This window comes from Sphaerodactylus townsendi, linkage group LG02 (genome assembly GCF_021028975.2).
Source record: "Sphaerodactylus townsendi isolate TG3544 linkage group LG02, MPM_Stown_v2.3, whole genome shotgun sequence".
Classification (NCBI taxonomy): Eukaryota; Metazoa; Chordata; class Lepidosauria; order Squamata; family Sphaerodactylidae; genus Sphaerodactylus; species Sphaerodactylus townsendi.
The window spans coordinates 75,522,615-75,550,368 of NC_059426.1; the positions used below are offsets into that span (position 1 = coordinate 75,522,615).

The 27,754-nt window shown below is 41.1% G+C and overlaps 1 protein-coding gene across 1 annotated transcript; it reads left to right on the top strand.

Moving 5' to 3' along the window:
• The first annotated feature begins 17 nt into the window (after window positions 1–17).
• MRPL21 (mitochondrial ribosomal protein L21) lies at window positions 18–24,661 on the top strand. Its single transcript, XM_048484901.1, has 7 exons — window positions 18–109; window positions 4,316–4,373; window positions 10,208–10,293; window positions 14,794–14,957; window positions 16,642–16,694; window positions 23,854–23,957; window positions 24,472–24,661. Exons 1-7 carry the CDS (start codon window positions 52–54, stop codon window positions 24,534–24,536), a joined length of 588 nt encoding a protein of 195 aa, XP_048340858.1. The 5' UTR covers window positions 18–51; the 3' UTR covers window positions 24,537–24,661.
• Window positions 24,662–27,754: the final 3,093 nt, after the last annotated feature.

Genomic DNA, 27,754 nt, shown 5'->3' on the forward strand with positions numbered 1-27,754 from the left:
CCCGCACTGTACTTCCGTTTCCGTTGTTTGAAGGAGGAAGAGGAGGCAGGGATGGCTGCGGCGGGGATAGCGGCTTGCTGCGGGCGGGCGTTGAGTCGAGCGGGACCAGGTGAAGCAGCGAGCGGGATGGCTGTCTGCTTGTGTGGGGTTGCGATTTGATTCTCTCTGCCTTGCTGAAAACTTTGTTTCTCGACTTCCTCTGCGTGTTGCTACTTTTTTGCCCCACGTGTTGCTGTTTACTCTCATTTGCGTTCCTTCTGGTCTTCTGGTTTTTGCCCCCAATCTCTTCTATTGCAAGCTTTGGCCCATTCTTTGTGTCCCTTCCCCGCCCTCCGCCATTCGTTCCTCGATTCTCCTATTAGACGAGCCTTGTGTTAGCCTCTCTGCAGCCTGTATTTATGTTCTCAGCGATCTGTCCCATTCTTTGTTTAGGGGTTGCATCTTTACACAGACCCTGGTCCCCCGCTGTCCTGCCTCCTGTGTTCCTGGCTTTCAGACCTTGCCTGACTTGCTATATATTCAGTATGTTCTGCTTCCTTCCTGCCCAATCCGTGTATGTCTTCTGTTTGTTGTCTGGTATATTGTGACTTCATCATTGGTCCTAGCAGCCTGCAAACTATGCCCTGAACAAGATTAATTCAGTTGTACACCTGCTGCATCCTGCTGCTATTCACGGGGTGTTCTGGACAAGAAATGGGCTGATATAATTTGCCATTGCCTTCTTCTGCATAGCAACCCAGTCTTTTTTGGTGGGCTTCCATCTAACTCATGGGTGTCAAACATATGTCTCTTAGGCCTGATCTGGCCCCTGGGGGCTCTTATTGAGCCCACTGCCACTCCAGAGCCCATTCAGCTCTTTTGCTGCTCTGCGTCATCTCCCTGCATAGAGGCCAGTCACACAGAGTTGTGCAGGAGTTACAGTGTGGGGGGCAGGATTGGGATTGGAGGGTGAGAACTGACACACTACTGTTTGGGGGCATGGGAGAGAAGCCAGGGAATATGCAATGGGCGCAGTTTGAACTGGGTGCCAACCATGCCATCAGTTCTCCTCCCTAACTGCTTGCTGTCCAGAGCTGTGCCCTATTTCCTTCCTGTCAACCTCTTGCCTCACCAACTGCTCCCACTTTGCTCAGTGTTAGATGGACCCCCAAAATTGACATATTGCTTGGTAAAGATAAGGGGTAGATCAATTCCGGCCATGCTTTGTAATGGGGATGGGGTGTTTGCATGGAAATCGGCCCGTCCCCCCCCCCCCACTCCCAGCTGAAATCCAGAGACTTCCAGCACCCCAAGAAAGGCCATGCAATTGCCAATTGTTGCCCTCTGTTGTTCTCAAAGCTGCATTCTCTCTACCCTTTTAGCAGCCAGAGTTAGATCTGGGGTTGGGAGTGAGAGAGTATGGTGGAAATTTTGCAGCCTCTGGTTGCAGCAATGTAAACATACATGTGTTGCAAAACTGTGTGTGGAAGTGGTTCTTTGGATTTTCCACTTGAGGAAACAAAAAAGAGCTTAGGAGTTAGGAGATCTAATTATTTTTAACATGCTGAGTCCTGCTAATCACCAGCTATTATGGGGGAAGGCAAGAACATACAGACCTTGTATTCGTTGGCTTTCTGAAAATGCAGGCCACTGAAAATATCCCACACTTCAACCATTCTTTCTGACTGTCTTTGAGGATGGTGGTATTACCCGCTGGAATAAACCACTTGAGAATTTTCGACATCGACATTTCAGTTCATTTGTAACCATGACCCAACAATTGAATTAGTCTTATCTAACCCTTTCTCACATGTGCCACCTCACGTCTCTCTGTCTCTCTCTCACACACACATCTCTCTCTCTCTCTCTCTCTCTCTCTCTCTCTCTCTCACACACACACACACACACACACACACACACACACACACACACACACACACACACACACACACATGTGTATATATCTCACACATGTCCCCAGTTCCTAAAAAAGCAACCATCATGGTGAGCACCTGTAGTTTGGGAAGGTGTAAATAATTGTCCTGGATATAACATTGGTAGCACTTGACTGTCAGGCCCCATTTTCTTTGTGTATTTTGCAGCTTTTCACAGTTGAAAAATAATCACTATGACTTCGCATTTTCACTTCCTCAAGAATTTGTCCAGTTTTTGTAATACAGGTGGCTTTTCCCCAGAAGTAATGAAACCTGCTGATATTGGTCAACTTTCTGGACTTCCAAAATTATAATTAGGTAGGAACAACTAGCTGAGAAGATGCCCCTACACCTTAGAAATCTGTAGTTTCCACTTCCTCCCACACTGGCTACAGGTAGCCTATCTATAGTCCCAAGCGTACTTCCTGCCAATTACAGTATTCTGAACTTCCTTATAATTTTTTTACTGCCCACAGCATCTGATCTTAAAAAAACCTTCAGTGTATAGGTGAACATCATACAGTGTGGGTGACCTATGCTGATCTCTCAGGAACCAAAACAGGCAGCAAGAAGATTTCTTTGTAAGTGTGGGAAAACTCCAGGTGCCCAGAAAATTATGGGACTTCAGATTAACCTCCAAAAAGGGACAAAGAGTACTGAGCTTGTGTTCTGGTAACAATCGTGTAGGTAGAGCACAGATGGCCATTAAAAACATGAGGAATTGTGGACAATTAGAGGATTTCTTATGTATTAGCCACCTGTTGCATGTAATATCAAACTTCACAGTTGAATGTGTATTAGTATGGAAGAGAAACAAAGCCAGCCATAGACAAGGAACGAGTTTCTGAACAGTAATGCTAGGTGTCACCCCTGGTCAGCTGGGCAGTGGGAGAAAAATGGGGCACAGTTGTCTGCCAGCGTGGCCAGAAGTGACATCATTGGGCCTGTGCAGGTTCTTTAGCATTCAGCCCAAACTATGGTTAAACCATAGACTTTTAGCCAAGGACTAGCACTGTGGCCAATTGGCCATGCTGGCAGGGGCTGATGGGAATTGTAGTCCATGAACATCTGGAGGGCCATAGGTTCACCACCACTGGACTAGGACATGGGAGATGATGCAGTAATATCACTTCCCATTGTGCTCAACCAATTGCTGGTCAGGAGGACTCCACATTTGTGAATCTGCTGCTGGTGGCCAGGGTGGCAACTCCATACTTGAAGGATACCTTGGATATGCAGAACAATGTTGATTTGTTCTCTTTTTTTTTAAGAGCCCCCTTAATGTCTTGATGCATGCCCATTGCCCTTGTAATGTTGTTTAGGGAAAAAATGTACTGTGGGAGGTAGAGGAGTAGATTTGTCTACTTATTCTTCGACATGTGTATAGTATCTTGGAGGAGGAGATTTGTGGAAGGGGGGGATGGAGAGGAGTTAGAATTTCCAGTATTTCATATCATGAGCAATACTCTGTGGGCCCCAAGGCAATAAACCTTAACTCTCATCAATTTGATGTGTGTGTCTTTCCCTTGAAAATGTATGCATCCATCTGTAGGCCACAGTTAAAGACAGATTTGAACCAGCCTATGTTTCATCTCCTTATTGGCTTGTTAGATTTACCTGATCTTTTTAAACCAAACAGTTTTCATCACTGGAGCATTGGATAAATAATTATGAGACCCCTACTATTTAAAATACATGATCTTACTTTAAATATTTTTTTAAAGTTGGGGAAATGCAATTGATATTTTTGTATGTACTGAAGACAGGCAAGGAAAACTTTCTACAAAGCAGCTGTTTAAAGGTACTGTTTGGAGTAACTTGTTCAGTTTATCGTCTTCTCTTATGTTTAAATCTTCTATAAATAATTACTCTGAGCAGGTTTTCTTTCCTTGTGAGGAAAGTCAGTCCAATACTATGACTACAAAAATGTGATTAAACTAATTAAAAGCTGTTAGCTTCAACTTCGAAGAGGGGATTTTCACTAATCTTGCCATTAATTTGGTCAAGTTAATGATCATCATTTTTCACTCTGTTCTCATTATTTCTGTTGGTTGTTGCTGTGATAGATTTCGGAATGTTTTAATGTTAAATTTTCAGCCCTTTCAGATAGAAAAAATCTACAATACTGGATAGATTGTTAGAACCAAGCCCAGATTGCTACAATATAACATTCATCCCAGTCCTTTTACATCTCTCATGGATGATGGTGCTGACCATTTTGAGCCTGAATTGGTGCCTATTTTTTTTTGCTCAGATTAAATAAGTATTTTATGAGGACAATATAAATCCATCTACCTTTATTTACTGTTCTATTGCCTTTCCTACTCATTCTGGATTTTGTACAATTCAGTGTTAAAACGATGAGGATTATTTCAGTGTGACTTTTTTATTCTTTGTTTCAGCTTCTCTGATATTGTCTGCAGCCCGAAAAAGTTCACAGAGCACTTCAATATACCAAGGGTAAGAGCACCATACTATAGCGTGTGTGTGGATGTATGTATGTAAGTGTGTGTGGATGTAAGTATGTATGTTTTCACTTTTCCAATCCTGCGATTTTTTCTTTGCTTAGTTCTAGGGTCTCATATGGTAGTATGTGGCCTTGGAAAGCAGTTATTGGGGAATGATTAAGAGCACATCTTCACAGGGATTTCCTTTTCTTCTAAATTGGTCCAAAGCAGGAATTAAGTGGAGTGTCCAAAACCATATTTCCCTCATGTTCACAAGGCAGGCCTGTTAGGAAGCAAGTTAATGTTTTCTTGATCTTACACTCAGCACGTACTATACTCCTTTCATGGTGTTGTTTGACAGATTTATCAGTATATAATTTTGGTTGAACATGGTATAGTCAGCATAACAGTGTGCTTTTGTAAATTTTGCCACCTCTCTTGTACCCAGTTCATGGTACTGACTTTTGAATAATAAATGCATTTTCAAAAAATTCCTGAAGCATTTTGAATTTTGTTTTCAGATCAAGTTATAGGGGCCCTTTAATAAACTGGAAGATTTCAAAAGGTTGGCAGTGCAATTCTAAGCAGTGTCATACCTTTTTCAGTCCATTGATTGCAATTGCATTAAAGTCACTCTCTTTAGGATTGCAGTGTACTATTTTTTTGTTCATGGGCATATGGTTCTGTACTAAGGTATGTGTATGTACTTCTAAAGTTTGTTTTGGAATCTTTGGTAGACTGATTTTTACTGATGAAAAATAAAGCTATTACTTTGAAGCTTTTTATCTGTGTGAATTCACAGCACAGAGGCTTCCAACATCAATTTAGAGCATTAAAATAATTTATAGGTAAACCATTAAATAGCAGCACATATCTTTGAATATATTAGAAGCAGTAAAAATAAGTTAAATAAAAATAGTAAAAAAACCATTGAAACAGTATAGTGCATACAGTAGAATGCACAGTACTCTTAAGTAGATTTTAATCAAATATTGCTACCATTTGTCTAACATTAGCCCTACTTGTGTTTCTTTTTTTGCAATGTACCTAATGGAAACGTTGCTTGGAGAGCCACAGGTGGTCTTTTTCTGCTTGTTTTCAGGATGCTCACTGCTTCCATGGGAAGCAGTGATGCAGGGGAGATATTTATTTAATTTTCTACTTAAACTTTTTGCATAATAAAATATTTACCCCACATAGAAATACTTGAGCTGATTAATAGTTGGTGCTATTATCTGGTGATTCCATTGAACAAGAATTTGTAGCAGTTTCCTGCATCTTCTCAAGCTTTTGGATAATTGAATCAAGCAGTATATTTTAAATGTCCAGACGGGAAAAATATTAGGCACAGGTTTCTGTAGTTTTTGCAAGCATAAGGGAGTTGACTCATAATGATAGAATGGTGATAGGTACCCATGGAAATAGGTCTTTGAGCTCTTAGTCCTGAGTTTTATATCAGCAGCTGATGGTTTCTTGCCACTCACTGCATCCCTAGTAAATGTATTTTTGTCACAGCTGTCACTTAAATAGAAATTTGACAGTTTTAGGAGGTAAGTTAAGGTAAAACTGGAAGCTTAGAAGCCACTTCAGGTTAGAAATTGGCATCCAGCTGCTTGTATGGTTTTGACAGCTTCTGTTAATTATGCTTGTTAGGGAGGAAGCTCCTTAGGGGACACTCTTGTGCTGCCAACGTTTGAAGCATCCATTTTTATTGGGAGAGTAGAGAAGAAGAAACCATTTTTAAAAATAGGCCCAGCCGGGGTGGGGGAGGGACAGAACATGGAAGAGAATAAAGGAAGATACACAAGAAAATACATGGAATGCTAACAAATCTCTTATTGTATGAACTACATCTGTGTGAAATATAACATTATTCCTTTCTTATTACCCAAAGGCAACAAGCAAGTATGGTTTTGTTGGAAAGATATAGTGGTTCCTTATTCTAGCCTGGAGGTCTTCCTCTTCCCCATCCAGCTCCACAGGCAGTTTTTATATCGAGGGCCAAAGTGTTGCCCCTTCATGAGGTTTCAAGAGATGGGCCAGGCTTTCTTGAGTCTTGGCTCCCACCTCCTTCTGATCCCTGTCGGTATTCCTGTTCCTGCACAAGGAAGGACACTCCAATCACATCACCACCAAACATCTGGTTGTCTGATGCTGAAAATGCTTCTTGGTTTTGTATGGCACAGTTAAACTTGGGATAATTCCACATTCCAAGGCATTAATCCAGTTTTGCTTGAGTTCAAATTCTTATGGATAATCTAGTTCACTTTATCTCATAACAAATGGCTAATCACATTTTGGATTCAAAATCCTATGGGAGGTACAATAAGGTTAGAAAATTAATTTTCTTATACTGTTTTTTGAAAAGTTCAGCCAAAGCTCACTAGGTTAGTTTTGTTTGTACTGAAAAGCTTTCTAATTAATCTGAATGGGCACAGGAATTTTCTATATGTCTGCTATGGAGCTGTGTGGTAAATAGCAAGTAGGGCTGTTTTGCAGTCACAGGGTCTAGAAAACTCCTTTGTGTTACAAATAATACATCATGGCCTTAACTTGGTAACTGGTCTGCATCACTGAAAAAAATCACACAGTATAGCCTTTCAATGTCTGTGCTATTTCAGTGGAGGAGGCTTGTGTGCTTGCCTCCCATGTGAAACTCCCTGCTCATATCAACAGTAAAGGTTATAATATAGCTTCAACCCTGACAAACCTAGCTCTCTATGTTAAGTGAGTTTTAGGTTGGATTGTCTACTAGCATGCAGTTTCCATCTTGCCTTCAGGACTGTTTAGGGCTTTGAAGGTTAAAAACCATGAACCTAATTTGGTACTCTATTGATACAAGTGCAGCTGATGGAGCACTGATGGATGTGGGCTCTCCATGGTATCCCAGTCAGGACCAGGGCAGCTGCATTTTACACCCACTGGAGTTTCTGGAATAGTCTGAAGGGCAGCCGTGGGTAGAGCATATTACAGTAGTCTGATCTGGAGACCATTGCATGGATCACTGGGACTAGATCAGGGCAAAACAGCTAGGGCACTAGTTATCTAACCTGGTACAAGTGGAAAAATGCCAGTCTAGACACATTTGTGACCTGGGCCTCCATAAAGTGGGAGCCATCCAGGGTAACTCCCGCGCTCCTGACGGAGGGCTTTGGTGTCAGTTGCACCCTACTCAGGGCTGGAAGTGAGCATTCATCTGCTCTCAACATTCCATGCTGCCTTTGGGTGGCTTTTATTATCCACACCGGGTGCTCAGCTGGTTAACTATTAGACACAGTGATCACCATAATCTAGGCCCGCACACGCAAAATAATGCGTTTTCAAACCAGTTTCACAACTGTTTGCAAGTGGATTTTGCTATTCTGCACAGCTTCAAAGAGCACTGAAAGCAGTTTGAAAGTGCATTATTCTGCATGTGCGGAATGAGCCCTACAGAGATCATCCCATTTATAAGCCCCATTAAAATTCATTGGACTCTTCTGAAGAATATGGAAGAGAGATAACCATTATCGCATGTAACTTCAGGCAGTCTGTAATAGAAGAAATTTCTGGCAGAATGAATCTACTATGACTCTGCCATTTGTGGCTACAATGAAATAAGTGGGCAGTTTTTATTTAAAAAGCAGGGGGAAGCCCTTTTCCTCCTGTTTCATAGTCCCTGCTCTTCCTTTCTTTTATTTGTGTTCAGAGGTGCAAATTGTACTTGTTATGCAGAATATGAGAGGTTACATAAAGGGGGTGGGAGTGGGGGTGGAATTAGCACCCTGCATTGAACACTGAGTTGTATCCTGTCACTCTGCTCAGCAAAACAATGAGCCTTCCTCATGTGCTATGGAGGAGGTTCCCTAATTAGATGAGCAGACTGGCAGCTTTGAAGGGCAGACTCTATGGCATCACATTTTCTCTGAACTCTCCGAATCTACAGGAATTTCCCATGCTGGAATTGACAACTAATTCTATATTGTTGCATGGCTGCAGGTGGTGGTGAGATTTAGGCTTATGCCATTTGCCTTTTAACTGCACTTGGCGTGTACAAATGTTTCTTCATCTTCTTTCCTTTCCCCTACAGTTCTTTGTTATTCTAATATCGTTAAATAGCATGGGGGGGGGGGCTGCTCTCTTGTATAGGTGAAATTTCTTTATTTGCAAAACATTCAAGTATGTAGTTAGTCTTTGAAATTGCTGCAAAACATCTGCTGCTTTCTTAATGCTGGAATGCTCATCCCAATAAGAGCTGATGTGAATTATCTGCTGTGTCAGCTTTTCAATGTCCTGAACACAGCTTGAATGAAGGACGTTGTATGGCTTTGAGATTTGACAAGAGCATACAAAGTAAACAGCAGATTTTCTCTGGCAGGAGGAAATTTCTCTCCTTTGTTTAGGCTTCCTGTGACCATCCTATGACAGAGGCACTGTGTTCATTCAGAACAAAGCATTTTGAAAGAAGTAGATACATCCTGTTTAATTACATGAAAATTGGATAACAAAATTAATCAAGGGCCACAAAATTGAGCAAGTCAAATATTTCCAATATCTTGGCATTTGCTATAGGTATAATTTGTCATGGTCCTCACAGCGACAAGCAGTAACTTCCTCGGCACATACAAACATGATGGCACTATATCGCTTTTTCTACAGTAAAGGCAGTCAATACATTCCTGCTGCCTTGAAGGTTTTTGACGCTAGGATTGGCTCTTTATTACTGTATGGTTCTCTCATTTGGATTTCAGCAATAAATAAATCATTTAATGTATTACATTCCAAATTCCTTTGGAAACTAATGGGGCTCCCTAGTTGTGTGCCTTATGCTGCGCTGTGCATAGAGATGGGCCAAACAACTCTTTGTGAAACCTATGGCAATGGGATAAGGGCCATAAAAATATTAGCTGCATATACATTTTTTCTAGTGGGATCCAGTAGTTATATTCCCTCTCTGTTATCAGATCACTTTATTTCAGAATGGTATACTTTGATCTTTAGAAAGATTGAAGCTATTGGCTTCCCTTTGGAATCATACTCACAAAGGTGGAAACCCTCAAGACTAGTTAAGAATAGGCTCTTTGGATCTTGATTTTCATTATTATTTGACTCCTTTGCAGTAGCCACATGACAATCCTGCTCCCCAACCACATTATTAATTCCATGAGCTCGTGGAATTATGCAACGTATCTTCATCTCCTGCTTAATCCCACCCAGAGGAGAGCTTTGGCTACTGCAAGATGTAATGTGTTGCCATCAGCTCTTCTGGAGGGAAGATTTAAGAATATAGAACATTCTAAAAGGGTTTGTTCTTGTGATCTGGTTATGGTTGAAACACTTGACCATTCTCTGTTTCTATGCCCTAAATATGATCATACGCATGAAATACATGAACTCCATTTTCTTGCAATGTTCTCAGTGGCAAGAGTGTTACAAGATACCCAACCTCCTGAACATCTCTGATGTGTTCTTTTGTGAGACTGTTGCAAATTTTATACTGGAAATCAGTAATTTTAACTGTGTTTTTTAATCTTGTTTTACTTTGAAATTTTGTCCTGTTTCGTATGCCAATAAAGGCTTGTTGTTGTTGGATCAGTCTTCTGTGTTGCTGGCTCCATAGTTCTCCTTAGCAAGTAAACACACTACAGCTTTCTAGCAAAGATTGTAACAAACCTAAGGGAATGGTTTTTGAATTAAAAATAAAAAATATGCAATAGGAGAAAACTGAATCTGAACTCCAGTTCTGGTTTCTCTGCAGTTTGGAACCTTTCCCCTTCCTCTTTTTGGAGCCGTCGGATGCATCTTTTATTTACAGGACGAAGTAATAAGCTACATCATTCATAACAGGAGATTCTTATTATTTGATAGAGTTCTTCCAAGAACATCTTTGTCTGCACCTCCATGGCCTGAAATCAAACTGCCAGTTCCGGCTGAAGAGGCAGAGCACCACAGAGGTAAGTATCAGTTAAAAATTTCAGTTATTTGCAATCCCTGTCTTTCATTACCCCTCCCTTGTTGCTGTTCCCTGTACTTTAGCAAAGCACATGAGTAGGGACTACGTGGGGGAATAAACATTCAAAAGCAGTGGAGGGGAAGTATGTCAATATGAACTCTGCTACTTGAGCTGTGGAAGCGTATCTGATGAACCAAATTAGCTTGTGCACTCCAACACAAGCCAGCTGAGTGACCTTGGGCTAGTCACAGTTCTTCAGAGCTCTCTCAGCCCCACCTACCTCACAGGGTGTTTGTTGTGACGAGGGAAGGGAAAGGAACTTGTAAGCCCCTTTGAGACTCCTTACAGGAGAGAAAGGGCGATATGAATCCAACTCTTCTTCAATAATGTTAACCTGCAAGCAGAAGCTCCTGCTTTCAGTTGAAAATATTTATTTGTAGCCAGACTATCCTGCAATGTGACTATTGGCTTTCGTATTTGCTTGTGAGCTCATTCCTTGCTCGCCCGGCACGGTTTTTTACCTTTCCCCATTATTTGCTCGTCCGGCCCGTTTTTTGACCCATCACCATTCCTTGCTCCTCCGGCCCATTTTTTGACCTTTCCCCATTCCTTGCTCGCCCAGCCCGGTTTTTTTACCTTTTCCCATTCCTTGCTCTCTTGCCCTGTTTTTTGACCTTTTCCCATTCCTTGCTCGCCTGGCCTGTTTTTTTACCTTTTCCCATTCCTTGCTCCCCCAATCCATTTTTTTTAACTTTTCCCATTCCTTGCTCACCCATTGATTTTATGACCTTTTCCCATTCCTTGCTCGCCCGGCCCATTCTTTGACCTTTCCCCATTCCTTGCTCCCTCGGCCCATTTTTTGACCTTTTCCCATTCCTTGCTCCCTCGGCCCATTTTTTGACCTTTTCCCATTCCTTGCTCCCTCGGCCCATTTTTTGACCTTTTCCCATTCCTTGCTCGCCTGGCCTGTTTTTTGACATTTCCCCATTCTTTGCTCCCTTGGCCCATTTTTTGACCTTTCCCCATTCCTTGCTCTCCCGGCCTGTTTTTTGATGTTTCCCCATTCCTTGCTCAGCTAGCCTGTTTTTTTACCTTTTCCCATTCCTTGCTCCCCTGGCCCATTTTTTGAACTTTTCCCATTCCTTGCTCGCCCAGCCTGTTTTTTGAACTTTTCCCATTCCTTGCTCCAGGAATTGCTCCAGGTTCGCGGGGGTAGCAGGGATGGACAGCTGAAATGTTCCCCATGTGACTTCAAAAAAACCCAGTAGATGTAATTGACAAGCAAGGTGATATAAAATCATTTAATGATACCAGATGAAGATCTGGATTAGAAAAAGCTTTTTTTTTTTTTGCACTATTTCCAGGTTAAACACTTCTTTTGTCCTACAAGAGGAATACTCAAAACTGCTGACTAATTTTGAATCTTTCCTGTATAGTCTTGAACAACAAGAATTAGAACTTAAAATATATACCTTAATGAGTGCAGATGAAGCTGATAACACATGCCATTTTAAGGAACAATGGGAAAGGGAACTTGGTATGTACTGAGTTTTCTCAGCAAAATTGTTCTAAGCTTTTAAAAGAAATAGGTAAACTAGGGAAGTTAAAGTTGGGAAGAACTCTTTGAAGATGATGTAGTACAAAGGATTGTTTGAAGTATCTGGTGCTTGAAATCCATGCTGGAGCTATAAAAAATTCACATAAGTAATTGGATACATCTGGTGGTATTGCTCCACTGTGAGAGAATGTTGAGATAATTGATAGTTATGAATTGGAATTTAGCCCATTGCTTATCTATTATGAAATATTTAAAAATCTCACTAGTATCTGATTTTTAAAATGATCATTTCAGCAAGATTGCTATTAGCTCTATGTTGGACTATCCAGGCACTTTGAATTATTGAAACCTGAGCATGCAAAATCTGGTTTGATACAATCTCTGTATATGTGAACTGAAGGTGAAATATTTCATGAAATATTTCATCAGTGTTGGTTGACCTTTATTGGTATTAAAGAAATAAATTTTAATTCAGACTGAAAATGTATTTCATTTGAACATAAAGAGTTTGAGATTTATAATGTATAAATTTAAATTGATTTAATTTGGTAATATTTGGACTTAGCTTAACTATATTTGTTTGTTGAACAGTAATCAAGTTGTATTATTTTTCTTTGGAATATTTTTCATTTTAATATTCTTAAGATGTTTTGTAATTTGATACATCAACTAAAAAGAGGAGCTGTTTATAAATCCAATGGCATAACATTATTTAATTTTTTCCCAACTTCCCCTCTGTACATCAGGAAAAGACCAGTTTGAGCTTTTCTGTGCTGTAAATCAGTGGCATATCCATAGAAGAATGGAGCTTGGGGCAAGATCTGATCCCTCCCCCGAGCATCCAGCACCCAACTTTTTAATAACTGCACAATAACATTAGCTAAAAAATCCATAATGTGATCAGAGTGTAGGAAATCTCTTCTCAGAAGTAAATAACCCCGAGCACCAAAAACTGGCCCCCAACACTGCAAGCATTCTAGCATAGAGGCAGGAAAACAGCAAATTACCCCAAGCACCGAAAACTGCCCCACCCCCAACACTGCAAACATTATGGCATAGAATCAGAAAGGCAGCAAGTTATCCCAATTTGCAGGCTGGGACACATATTTGTAGTTTGCCGTCTGACATTTCAAATGGGATGCTTGGGGTGGGGGCAGAATTCTGGCAAGGCAAGTAAGTTCCAACTTCCAAAGCTTTTTCATGAGGAACTGGTCTCTGTCTCTGTCTTTTGTCATGATACAAGGCAGAACCAAGCAACATAATTGTTGGATGCTGTAATTCTTCACATTTTTCCTAATTATGTCATGTCTTTTTATCAGGAAAACAATCTTTATTAATGAAACGTTTATATGGCTTTTGCTTCAGGGGGTGCCAAACTGTGACAAAGGCAGTTACAAGGAGGACACTGGTCAGCTGCGACTCAAAAAATACAGGAAAAGACTTGTAAAAGTGTTTTTATGATTCACCCTTGATTACACTGGCATTTATGTGGGAGACCAATTAGTTGAGACTGCTGGGCACCTATTAGTTGAGATTCACTGCTGGGTGAATGCTGAGATTCAAGGTTGTGATGCAAAAAGGCTGACCCCCCCCCACCGCAAAATTACTTAAAGTTGTGTTAAAGCAGGCTGCTTGCTGGGGCCCTGCTTGCTGAGCTGGACTTGGAGTCAGGAGGAAGATAGTCTGGCTGGGCACTGGGCTACTTCATGCATCTGCCAGGTGACCAACAGGAGGGTGCCTTTGCTGCCATGGCCCACCCACTGACCCGGGCCATCGGGCTGTGCCCCTGGTTGCTGGGTCGACCTTTGCTGCTGCCACCACCCACCAGTGCTGTCTCTGCTGGGCCCTGCTTGCTCAGCCTGGGCAAGAGGACTGGTTGGGATGCTGCACTGTTGGTGGGCCCTTCTTGCTCCAGGTTCGGGGTGGGGGGGGGGAGCAGGGATGGACAGCTGAAATGTTCCCTCATGTGACTTCAAAAAGTAGTCACAAGACCCCCTCCCTCGCTTACCTCAAGATATGCATCTACACCAGCTTACTTTTCTGAGCTCAGTGGTTTTTGTTGTCTCAAATATCAGAATCGTTTCATGATCCTTTCCAAGCTGAGCAAGGAATGGGGAAATGTCAAAAAACAGGCCAGGAGAGCAAGGAATGGGGAAAGGCCCAAGCTGGCACTCACACCCTGCTTCCTCTTTCTGAGGCATTGCAGGCACCCTCCATGCCAGCCAAGTAGATAGGGAGACCCAGATATCTCATGGGAGAAGCACTTCTTTTGTGAGGCATTTAGGCCTCTCATTGTGGCTGGCTGGGAAGTGGCAGTTGCAAGACCAGAGCTCAGTTCATACTGAGGCAGTGAAATCACCATAGCAACTCTTCAATGCCCAGTCATGTCCAAACACCCCCAGAAGAGCTTGAGCTATGCAGCAGTATCCATTTTTAGCCCCAAGAGCTCTGTCTGTAGCATATAGTGGCCCTCTAAGAATGGGGAAATGGTATAGTAATGGAGTTATAATAAAGCTATAACAATGATTTTTATCTTGCTTTTCAATCAAAAATTAGCTTGCAGATTGGCTCTCTAGAATCCAAAAGCAAGACAAGTGACAAAATTCAGAGAAATGGTTCTTTCAGAAGTGGATCTCAGCTGGCAGCTTCGAGTCTTTCCTATGTTGAATATCTTGAGGGTGCAGAGAAAAGAGCTGCTCGGTAGCTTCTGGATTATATGTGTGTTACCTGATAGATTGTACGTAAATGGCATTTGATGATATATTGGTGGCTGCTTTGGATTCTTAGGAAGAAAGACAGGATATCAATGCTTTAAAATAAAATGGGCATTTCATGTTGCTCTGAAAAAGTGGTACTATCTGAGGCTGATATTCAACCTTGGCCCTAGTATGTACATTTAAAATTCACACTCCATGTCTGTACTAATTTCCCAATCTTCCCCAGAGATTGTGCAGAAAGTGAATGAACAGATTGCTGACAGACAATATGGAAGGCTATTTGCAGTTGTTCATTTTGCCAGCAGACAATGGAAAGTAACCAGTGAAGACTTGATTTTAATTGAAGGTCACATACAAGCTGAATGTGGAGACCAAATCCGAATGGAGAAGGTAAATTTCCAATTAGCAATCATTATAGGCCCTTAGCAGTATTTCTTTACTGTTCACATGTTTTTTAAAAATTGGACCCCTTCACAACGTATTAATAGATGGATGGAAGAGCTATTTTAAAGCTTCACATCCCTAGGAATATTTGGACTCATTCACATACTTGCCTGGTGGAAAAAAAGTCCTGTTAATAGGAAGCTGAATGTGTGGAAACTGGAGCTTTTCATAGCATGTAAGTAAATCACATCCCATCAAGCTTCTATTAAAGGAACAGGGCACTGTTCTCCAGGCCTGTTGGCAATCCTAACATTTTTTCCAAACTAGGTGACTGGAGATTGAGCTTTTTGAATGTGGAAAACAATTGTAGTCACAGGTAGCCATTTTATTTTCTGCTGAGTTTTGGATTTTAATTCCAGACTGTTTTGAAACAAAAAGCTCTCACAACTGAAAAATACTGGAAACCCATATTAAAAAATAGGTTATCCATTCAAATCAAACCAGGTATTATTCCAAAGTGTGCTCGCGAAAGAGAAGTGAGTATTTAGAATAATGGCATTGATAAGAAACTCCTTACAAACCATTTGATCGGTTCCTGTTCAGTGTTGGTACATCTTTATAATTGACACAGGCTACCTGTTTGTCATAGCATCTACATGACAGTTATGGGCATGTGCTTAAAAATATCCAATAATCCTCTTTCAAAGTTAGCATGGAACCTGGATAATCCAAGTCTTAGATAAAATACCACAAGTGAGTGATCATCATATATATTCTAGTTGTTCCTATGTATGGAATCGTTTAGCAAGTGGAAAAGGCTTCTCATAAACCTGCTACTGTGGCATCCAGTGCTGAGTTTCATGCTTCTCTAGGTTTCGTGCTCCTGTCAACCACATACTGCATCGTGTAACCATCATACTGCATGTGGAACAGATGAGATGTTTGCAAGAAGCTAACAGCTAGAAAGGCAAAAATTGAGAACTGTTTGAAAATGTCTTGCTTTTATGTTTGAGCTTCCAGTAAATCCTGGCTGTATATTCCAGAATTTAACAACAAACCTTAACTTAAGAAGATCCCAGTTACCTGCTTTGCATAGCTTTGTACTGGTATACTGCAGTGCATGATGGAATAGCTGTTTAGAAAGTGAGCCGGAAAGGCAGTTCTAATAACTTTGCGAAAATATTTATTTTGTCTACAGTGGAGCACTATCTGTGTTCTTGATGCAGCTGTTTGGATTACTCTGAATCCAAAGGAGCTAGAGCTGCCAATTCCTATACCCTTATGCTTTAATCTGTGTTACCAGTGAAAGGACCACCACAAGAAGTCTCTTTTCCTTTGAAAATATGCAGATTACAGTGATTGACAGAACTTTTTTGTGTATGAGAACAGTTAAATGTATTGATTCCTATCTGTCATCTCTCAAAAGCAAATTTTATCTTTTTTTCAGTTCTAAGCGAGCGTAGATAAAGATTCAAACACAGTTTGCAGTGAACACAGTCTGTATTGGAGTGTCATGCTTCTTCTCTGCCTTTGCATGATAGTCAGCTGTAAACTATAGCTTCAAAACAAAATTCCAACATTTTAAGAGCCTGTTCTTTAAATACTTTTTCCAAAGTTTTGGTGCTGTTGTTGGCTAGTAACAATGTGACAACGACATAATTATAGATATGCATACTTTAATCTTGCTTAGGTATTGCTGGTTGGTGGAGACGATTTCACTCTCCTTGGGAGGCCACTTCTGGGGTAAGACATGTTTTGGAATAGTTCTTTCCTAAAGTTAGCTGTCAACCTAAGAGAAATGTTGTCCAGGCTATGGTATTGGCTGAAAAGAGCATTAAAGTTTAGAGAGACTGTCTGCAAATCACCATAACATGACAGAGTTAGAGAAAAAGAGACTGTTGCTTGTGTGACTTGTATTTTGCTCATACTTAGAGCAACAAACTGAAAGAGTATAGGGCTGTACTTAAAAAAGAAAAGTGAGGGTCTGATCTGAGCTTAATGCTGAGAACAGGCTAGAGGCATGTCCTGAAAAGCCATGATTTTTGGCTTTTGATGGCAGACACTGCTGTTGACAGGATACTTCTACTGTCTCCCCTGCCCTTTTCTGGCATCCCACATATAGATCCTGGATCCTCTAATGTTAAAAGGCCCTGGTTGGCAGTGTAGGAGCTGTTAACAGGAAAGTCATTGGGGTTTTATTTAGAATGTAGTGTATACAGGTTGCCCCAAACGTTATAAATCTGGTTATCTGCTTGGCAGTCCTTGGCTTCACTCTATCTGGATATACATAAGAACATAAGAAAGAGCCTGCTGGATCAGATCAGAGTCCATCTAGTCCAGCACTCTGCTACTCGCAGTGGCCCACCAGATATCTTTGGGAGCTCACATGCAGGATGTGAAAGCAATGGCCTGCTGCTGCTGCTCATGAGTACCTGGTCTGCTAAAGCATTTGCAATCTCAGATCAAGGAGGATCAAGATTGATACCCATACATCGACTTCTCCTCCATAAATCTGTCCAAGCCCCTTTTAAAGTTATCCAGGTTAGTGGCCATCACTACCTCCTATGGCAGCATATTCCAAACACCAATCATGCATTGCATGAAGAAATGTTTCCTTTTATTAGTCCTAATTCTTCCCCCCAGCATTTTCAATGTATGCCCCCTGGTTCTAGTATTGTGAGAAAGAGAGAAAAATTTCTCTCTGTCAACATTTTCTATCCCGTGCATAATTTTATAACTTCAATCATATCCCCCCTCAGACGTCTCCTCTCCAAACGAAAGAGTTCCAAACGCTGCAGCCTCTCCTCAAAAGGAAGGTGCCCCAACCCCTCAATCATCCTCGCTGCCCTTCTCTGCACTTTTTCTAACTCTTCGATATCCTTTTTGAGATGTGGCAACCAGAACTGAACACAGTACTCTAAGTGCGGTCGCACCACGGCTTTATGTAAGGGCATGACAATCTTTGCAGTTTTATTCTCAATTCCTTTCCTAATGATCCCCAGCATAGAGTGTGCCTTTTTCACAGCTGCCATGCATTGAGTTGACATTCCCATGGAACTGTCAACTATACTGTAAATTCCTCTTTCTTTTTAGAACAATTCAGTTTAATATTGTGGTTGTGAAAACTGAGCAATTAATGCCAATCTCTATTGCACTATGTCAGAAGGATTTGTGATGATGAGGCCTTCCTAGATGGCTGAAAAGAAAAATGGGGCCTTATTGCGTGTACTGGGATTTGGAAGAACGATTATACTGTGTGCATAATTGCCATGCTTCTTAGCTTGCTGCGTCATCTCCCTCCAAATGTGACAACTGCTTCATTTGGGTGAACTGATTAATGTAAAGTTTTTTCTGTTCTGGTGCTGATTTGCTTTGTTGGAACACTATTAATATTAGAGCAATGAATTGGTACAAGCTCCAGTTTTGCTTGGTGCTGTTTGTATCATTTTACCAGTTCTAAAATGTCTTTCTTGGAAGCAGGACAAAGTCTGACTCATACTAATAGTTCCCACAGATGGTATGTATCCCGGTATTTTGTTTGTTCCGCAAAATTCCAACTGCTAATACCTCCAAGAGGTTAACATTTCCTTTGTTCTTGTGTGGCTCAGTCACTACACAGTTATAACGGACATCCCTGGCAGGCAGCGTTGACCCAGACACTTCATGTTTCAAAGCACTTTAACTTTGTTGACCCTTTCAGCTTAATTTAAAAAAAGAGTCGTTCATTGGCAAGATTACTTGTAAATGTCTTCAACAGGAAAGTGATTTCAATAGCAATCTTTTAATGCTTCTTTGGAACAGGAAGACATGGCAAAGTTCTAGATCTTGGATTCATTAATCCTCAGACTTTTGAAGACATGGGGCTAGAAAGCAATGACCCTGCTCTTTTGTATGCAGGCAGACTAATCATGCAGAATCTTCTGCTGGTATGGACATGTGCAAAGGTTTCTCAAAGCTCTTAAATCCACACAACATCATGTAATGTCAAGTCTATGCTTCTTGTCAGCCTTTTTCACTATTTCAGAGGCTGTTCACACTATTTTAAAAGTTGCTTCCACGTGGAGGTTTTGCTCCATGTTCCCCCCACCTAACTGCAGCTAAGGCAGAAGTAGGGGGTGCCATACTGTGTAGCATCACTGTGTAGTCATCACCTTCTTGCTTCCCCCTTTTTCACTTTTCAGTTCCCTAAACCTGCTTTGCTAAGATGTTTGTGAGAAGATGGTACTCAAAATAGAATTATGGCACCTCCCCAGCCAGGTCCAGTGCCATTTCCTCCCCTACACATACAGTATTTGTTAGCTCCTTTAAAAAAATGTGCTGAAAAAGTTGACTTATACATGAGTATATACGGTACATGCCTTTTCTTCAGTAGTCAAGAAGATTTAGTTTGCAGACTGTGTAATGCAAAAGTGGCTGCAGGCTGTGACATATTTGTTCCTTATAACCAAGACTTCAGCCAGCTCCGTAACACAAGCATCATCTGTGCAGTCACTGGAAAATAATTTACACAGGAAACACTGTGGCCATTCAGTTTGGAGCTCACCTCTCAGGAAAGGATTTTTCTTATTAAGTCTAGTTTACCTAGTTATTGTGCTCATCTTGAAAGCATCCGTAGTAAGGTGTACTGTGTGCATGCCTTTTTAAATCCCTTATATCTCCAAAATAGGGAAAAGGTTTGTTTATTCACAATATCAGATTATGGATTAAATCCAACCAACCATCAGCTGAAGATTTCCCTAAATCCCTCCATTCCCCCACTGTCCCTTAAAACTCCTTCAAAGATCACTCCTAAATGGCAGAACCAATGTGGACAAGAACCCATGTGAGTTGGGGGGCTATACTGAATAAAAGGAGCTAGAAGAGCAATTCTGGCAACAGCTCCTCTCTCCTCTTCTGTTTGACTCTTTCTCCTTAGGATTGCAACTCTTTAACGCACAACTATTTGTTCACATACATTCTCAAACTCCAGAAATTATCTTACCGGGGTTGAAATGGATTAGTGGGGGAATATGAGGAAAATCCACATCTGCCAGCACTCTGATGGTTTTTGGTTGAATCCAGCCTATGGTCACTATGCTATTTGTGTCATGATATCATAAATGTGGAATATTTACAGGTTGAGCCAGTTTTCATAAGAACTTAAGAAGCCAGGCTGCTGCCAAAGCTTTAAAAAAAACGATAGCCCATTATATACTATATAAACATTTTAATTTTGACCAAAAGCAATGTCATTGCAGTGTGACAAAGCTTCTGCTTTACAGAAGCCTTTAAGAAAATGTACTAGATATCTGGTCCAGAATATAGGCACCTTAAGGAAGTGTACCTCAATACGCCACTGGTTGGTGTGTGGTGTGCTGCAGGGAGCAGTCTTCTCCCTGATTTAACATCTATATGTACTTTCTGGCCCAGCTGGTCCAGAGTTTTAAGCTGTGTTGTCACCAGTATTCTGATGACATCCAGCTATATCTATTGATAAACGGCCGGCGAAATACTGCTCCAAGCATATTGGTCCATTGCTTGGAGGCCATGGTGGGATGGATGAAACAGAGCTTGTTGAAATTAAATCCAGTGGAGACGGAGGTCCTGTGGCTAGATCGGGGAGGGAGTGAGGTGCCAACTCCCAACACTGAATGGAGTACACTTGACACCTAAGCCTTCCATCAGTGGTCTGGGTATGATCTTGGGGACATGCACGCACACACACACACACACACACCCAGGTCACAAATGTGTGGCATTTTTCCATCTACACCATGTTAGACAACTGGTACCCTACCAATCCCGCCCTGATCTATCCAGAGTGATCCACAAAATAGTCACCTCCAGGCTAGACTACTGTAAGTCACTCTATGCAAGGCTACCCTTGAGACTACTCTGGAAACTCCAGCTGGTGCAAAATGCAGCTGCCCAGATCCTGACTGTAGACACTGTGGAGAGTCCACATCCATCCAGTGTTCCATGAGTTGCATTGGCTCCAGGTGGAGTACCAAATCAAGTTCAGGGTTTGGGTTTTAACCTTCAAATCCCTAAACAGTCTGGGACCTTTGGACCTGCAAGACTGTATTTCCGAATATACTCCTCAAAGAGCATTACACTTGTTGAATAATAACTTACTAATGATCCCTGGCCTCAAGACTTTCCAGTTGTCCTCAACCTGAGGCAGAACTTTTTCAGCTCTGACCCCCATCTGATGGAATGCTCTGCCTAATGAGACCAGAGTCCTGTGGGGACTCAGAGACCTGATGGAACACTCTGTCTAATGAGACCAGAGCCTTGTGAGACTCATTACAGATGGAGCTGTTCCAGGCCTTGAGGACAGTGATGATGTATTTTCATCTTAGGTGGCTTTCTTTTCCCTGTCTCTTTTCTTCCTTTTTGCTTGATATGAAGACCAAATGATCTTTGTTGAATTGACTTGCTGGGGTTGTTTTTAGGTGCCATGACTGACTATATTGTATTCGTATTGTATTCATATCTGTATTGTGTTTTATATCTTTATTGTGAATCCATGTTAGAAACCACTCTGAAACTGGTAACAGGGTGAACAGTATAAAATCAAATAAATATATAAATAGGTATTTTGCCAAAGTCCTTTAATGGCAATAAACATCGAGTTCTCCAAGAAATGTATAGTCATGATATTTAATTTCCTCTGAAGTTTATCTTATTGCTGCCCTTTGCAGATAAAGTGGACTTTCTATTATGACATTTCACTTTGTCTCTTATGTGGTTTATAGGTACCCCAACCTGGTATAGGCTTTGCTTTCATATTGATAGGCTTGTACTCAACCACACAATTAATTTTTTTCAGTTTTTATTTATTTATTAGATTTGATAGGCTGCTCTTCCCCCTCCGGGCTCAGGGCAGCATACAACAATCATGTAAACATACCAATAACATTAATAATAAATATTAAGACATCCAATAAACAACTAATTGGGAATAAAAACAATCCAACTGGCAAGCCAGGACTAAATATAACAATAAAAACCCACCATACCGAGGGGGTCTTGACAGCTTGTTGGTAATTATAAATCAGAATAAATTAAAGATGTTAAATGTTAGTTGGTTAGTTAGAAGATAATGCAGTGTGTTGGCAGACATGCACCTTCCCCATGCTCCCCTTCTTCCAGAAGCCCCCTTTGATTGCCTAAAAGCTTATGCTAGAAGTCCAGGACCTGCATGGACCTTCTGAGCTGCAGCTGGTGAGGGCTTTAGCAAGGAAGGATATTTGCTAAATTACCTCTCATCCTTTCTACTAGCATAGCGTCTTCTGCCTTAGTGTAGTTACTAAGCCATTCTATGTGACTTTATTTTTATACAGGTCCAGTACTTTCCATCACCAGCTATTAGTAGGTCAAATGTGACTGCCAGAGGAAGGAGAATGTAACATTATAAGCTTCGTGCGAAAGTGACATGTTCATCTTGGCTTATGTTTACAAATGACCCTGATAAACAGATATGTAGTTCCTGAGTCATGAAAGATAAGAACCAGAAGCTAGTGAACTGGACCTAGTAACAAATTGGCTATCAATAAAGAGATCACAAAATGAGAGTAATATGCTATCAGTGGTCAACCTCTGACAGAAAATAGGCTACCACATTCTGTCTATTATAGTTCCAAGTAGTCTGCAACAGCAGCTTCATGTTTAACACAGTTTGTTTCTCTCTCCCCCCCCCCCCCGATAATTCTGCTATTTCTCTCTGCTCCAGTTTTTTTTGGGGGGGGGCTTTTGGTTCTTTTCCTTCTTTCTCCTCACCTAGTCAATCATTTGCCAGTTTTTTTCTGTTTCATTTTTGTAACATCCATTAATTTATTTATGCATGCTGTCTTCCCTACAACAATAGTCAGGGACTTCTCTGTTCTACTCTCTGCATTTCCCCCCTCTTATTTTCTCACCTTATATTGAACTTATCACACATCTACAGTTTTACTCCATTCTTCTTCCCTTTTTTCCAAATTCAAAAAGAGTTTATGTAAAAATACAAAAGTAATAGTACATTCAGCACTGCCACATATGTGATTAATGTGTATAAATTCAGTTAGAGAATTTAAAAAGTAAAATCAGTGTAGGGGCCAGTCCTAATATGGATAGGGGCCAGTCCTAATATGCTGCCCAGCAAGTCTCCCGGAGGCCGTACTGGGTGTATTGTTTCTTTGTGACATAAATTTGGTTAGGAGGGAATTTTTAAAATAAAATGTTGGTAGCGGCCAGTCCTAATATACTGCCAATGCCCCAACAAGTCTCCTATGGACCAGATTGGGTGTATTGTTTCTTTGATGGGAAGTAACATATAAATTCAGTTAGATGGGAATTTAATAAATAACATCTGGGTAGCGGCCAGTCCAACTATATTGCCAAAACCCTAGCAAGTCTCCTGAAGACAGGATTGGCTGTATTGTTTCGTTGGTGAGAGATGGCCATTCTCAGAAGTGTTCATGGACTCCTTGGCTGCCATCGTGAAGTTAGAAAAGGAAACATTTGTCTTTAGGTTGTACAGCAGATGTTGCATGTGGCTCCTTTTGGTGGCTCTCTGTTGGTAGGTGGCAGATTCCATTCCACTGGTAGATTAGGGGTATTCCCCCAAGGGGTGAACCTGGTCTAACCTTCCTGTGAGAACCCTGTTTCCTGTGCCTGGGAGTGAATCTACAATAGAAAGATTCCACCTCAGGAAATTCCGTTTTCCTTCTCTTCTTTTGCCTTTTTTAGGTAGTAAGCCTAGCTTGGTTTATGTCTTATTTTTAAGTAAATTGCCTAGCACATGAGAAGGAAATAGTAACTGTTATAATGATCCCTGTTATTATTAACAATATTTCAGCTTTGCTTTTTAAGGGCAACTATGTAGATTAGAAGAGAGCATCAGCAGCTAATTTGTTTCTCTTTCTCCTTTGCTATATAGAAAGGACCTTGTACGTGTGGTGGCTACTGTTATTGAAAAGACAGAATCGTGGCCAAAAATTAATATGAGGTTTAGTCCAAAACTCCATTCCCAGAGGAAGAAAAGTAAGTTAAAAATACCTATAAATACCCCAATCTTAGAATGTGGAATGATGTAGTTGTGTTTTGTTAGCTCAGTACAAAACAATATGATGTTGGAGTGTGAATTACAATGATCACATTAACAAAGAGTTAATGGGGGTGTGTGTGTGTGCATGTGTGTGCAGGGCAGAATGACCCATGTTGTCAATAAACCCTTTTTAGCTTAGCTTTATCTACAATAAAAGTGTTTGTTCCCTTCAGTCATACCCAAATCTTTATGTATGAATCCACAGATGTTAACAAGCTGAAACAACATCTTTAGGCGAGCTTTGATTAGCATGTTAACAAGGCAATTTCTTTGTGAATGGCTGTTTATTGCAGAATGACTTGGGTAAGAATCTTTTCAGATTCATATGACAGAAATCTTTAACCATATTTCCCTGTGATCAGAATTGCTCCATTATTTGAGCTTTTATCTTAACACATAAGGTAATTGACCTGTACGGCTGTGCTCTGATTCTTTTCCATTCTCTTTCAGTTATTATTCAACCACAGACTGTCCTCAGGATAAACACCATTGAAATTGCTCCCGTTTTGTCATGATGAATTCTTGGGCTTGGTTTGTTCATTAGAGCTTTAGGCCAATATGAAAATGAAAAATGTTTCTGTTGCATTCTGTCATTGCCTCTACTAGAAATTTATTAGTAAATAAAACTCATGTCCCAATATTCCTCATTTGATGATGATGGTTATGTAACTATGCTCATAAAATTGTTTATCAGGGGATTCTTATATGCATTTAGGAAAAATAATATAGAACAGGTATAGGCTACAACTTGTAATGTCTCACTCAGGTCAGCTGCAACCCATCAGCTAAGTCTGGTATCCCACCACCCCAACCAGAAGTCCAGGAGTTCTATAAGCCTGTTTTTGTTGTCTGTTCAGAACTGGGATGGATAGAGTGATGATGGTGGTGGCCAGCAACAACACATGACTGGTGGACTGTGTTCATCTTGAGGCTTCACAAATTATACAGGTTTGTCTCAGGCTTGTTGTGTCCCTATGCACTCAAGTCTGGATCTTCTGCTTTTGGCAATAGAAAGAGAAGACAGTAATTGTCTTTACACAAGATCGTCTGTTTAGGCAGCAGAAGAGTTTTGTGCACATGGAGTTCTCTGAATCATAATATAATTCCAGCCATCTTCTCTGTCCAGATGATATTCTGATGAAATAGGCTACATAACTGCAAGGAAGGTATTCTTTAGAGAGTCACAACCTATTTTATCTAAAGGAGATAAAAATCTCTGTTTTGCTCATGTCTAAAGCCATAATTGAGATCCCTGCTTGAATCCTTTAGTGGTTGTGTTTAATCAGCTGGATTACTAACAGTTCATTTCCCCTATTTTCTGATTCATACTGAGGAAGGGAACCATCCCCCCCCCCCCCTTCAGTCCTCTGAGAAGCTGCTGAACCAAAAACTAATGATCTGTTAGGAATAGTCTGCATTGCTACATGGGAGATTAATTCGCTGTTGGCCTAATTTAATATCTGCTTTTATAATTACCTTTGCAAGAGCAATATATTATGCAAACTTTGCTGTATGGGACAGGAAATGTTATCTAGTTTTCTTCAAAGTGCTTACCTTCTACAACACTGAGAGGATTTGGTATGATTATACTTTAAACTGGACTGATTTCTGTTAGTGAGTACGGACTTTCAACCCTCAGAAAAGTTTTTCAACTGGACTAATCCATCTGCCAAGTCATAAGAGGTTTTTTGGCACTAATTTGGTCCCACTGATTCGGCTATTGTGTATGAAATAATCTAGAGTCCAAGGACTGATTCATGCAGGCATATTCATGATAACTGCATAGTATGAGCAGCAGTGGTGTAGTGGTTAAGAGCAGGTGTACTCTAATCTGGAGGAACCGGGTTTGATTCCCCGCTCTCCTCCCTCCCTTGCATGCCACCCCCTCACTCCCTCCTCTCCCTTGCATGCCACCTCTCCCTCCCCTTCCCTCCGCTAGGGTGGGTGGGCCATGTCCAGATGCCGGGCCCCCTCTCCTCCCCTCCCTTGCATGCCACCCCCTCACTCCCTCCCCTCCCTTGCATGCCACCCCTCCCTCCCCTTCCCTCCGCTAGGGTGGGTGGGCCATGTCCAGATGCCGGGCCCCCTCTCCTCCCCTCCCTTGCATGCCACCCCCTCAGTGTCCCTGAAATATCCTGCGGAACTGGGAGCCTCTCAAAATGGCATGAGTAGGGAATCAGAATTCTATTGTGGGCAGAGAGAATCAGCAAAAATGCCCCCATTACATATGTAAAAATAATCCTGTAGATTTCAGATTAACCTGTGCACTCCAACACACACCAGCTGGGTGACCTTGAGCTAGTCACAGTTCTTCTGAGCTCTCTCAGCCCCACCTACCTCACAGGGTGTTTGTTGTGAGGGGGGAAGGGAAAGGAGTTTGTAAGCCCCTTTGAGTCTCCTACAGGAGAGAAAGGGGGGATATAAATCCAACTCTTTTTCTTTAGAGACCCAGCACAACAAATCAGACTTTCACATCTGCTATTATATATTACTTTTCAATGGAGTAGGTTCACACATTTGGCTTCCTGTTTTCAGCTTCAGAGAAAGAAAGCGATGTACTTGCATGTATGACCCTGTTAATCATAGTCATGGAAGGTGTGTAGTGAATATGAATCTTTTTAAAGTTAGATAGAGGTATGACATTTTGTTCAAATAGTTGTGGCTGTGTTAATTCCATGAGAAGAGCATTAAACACCTTCCAGCTTTGTTTTTATAAAAAAAATTAGAAACAGACTGGTGTTATGGCTCAGCATGGTCTCTTTTGTGTGTGTTTGAGTATGTGTATGGCAACTTTATTGGGAGTCTTTGGACTCATTCTGTAACCTGACGCGTCATCACAGCATGGCACAGATTCCTTCTGACTGTAATCAAAAATGTGTTAGTGGCTTGAATTCAGAAATGCTGCACATGAAAGAATTTGTTTATAGATCGGTGGTATATAAGGGCCATACAGTTGAAATCTTTATGAAGAAAAATAAACTTGCAACAGTTAATTGCCCTAGTATGTACCAGTGAATTTCCGGTAATACTTATGAAATGCTAGGCAAAAATGAGCATGAAAATTATCCCATGCCCCAATTGTAGGAGTTAATCTTTTTAAAGTCACTGGTAGTAGGTATTAGTACCACTAGTACCATTTAGTACCACTAAAACCACTAGTACCATTAGCACCTAGCTCACAGCTAGGGAATAAAGAATAGCCGGGGAAAGCAATGGCAAACTACCCCACAAAAATGGCTTGCCTATGAAATCACTGCTTGCAGTGGTACCCCAGGGTCGAACACGACTGAAGGGGAAACTTTACCTTTATTAGTACCACTTAGCATGCCTGCAGCATTATAGATATGATCTTAGTAATCTATATAGCCCAGCAAAGGGCCTGAAACTACCAGATGAGTTTATGTTAATGATATTCAAACCAGGGACTTCCTTTGTTGCTCAGTGCACTCCTTAACATGCAATCCTATGCAGAGTTGTACCAGTGTAACTCCACTGATTTCATTGGGATTGAACTGGATTAACTCTGTCTAGGACGGCAGTGTCATTATTGGATGATAATTGAAGGAGGGTGTTCCAAGTTGATTAGATAATTCAGCTAAGATAGTGTTTTCTGTGGCCATGAGCCATGCCCCCCAACTTTTTTTTTCATCTATGCTGCTGTTCTAGTTATTTTATTGCAGCCATCAAAAGCATGCTTCAGAGCTATTTGCAAAGCAGAACTGCATAAAATCAC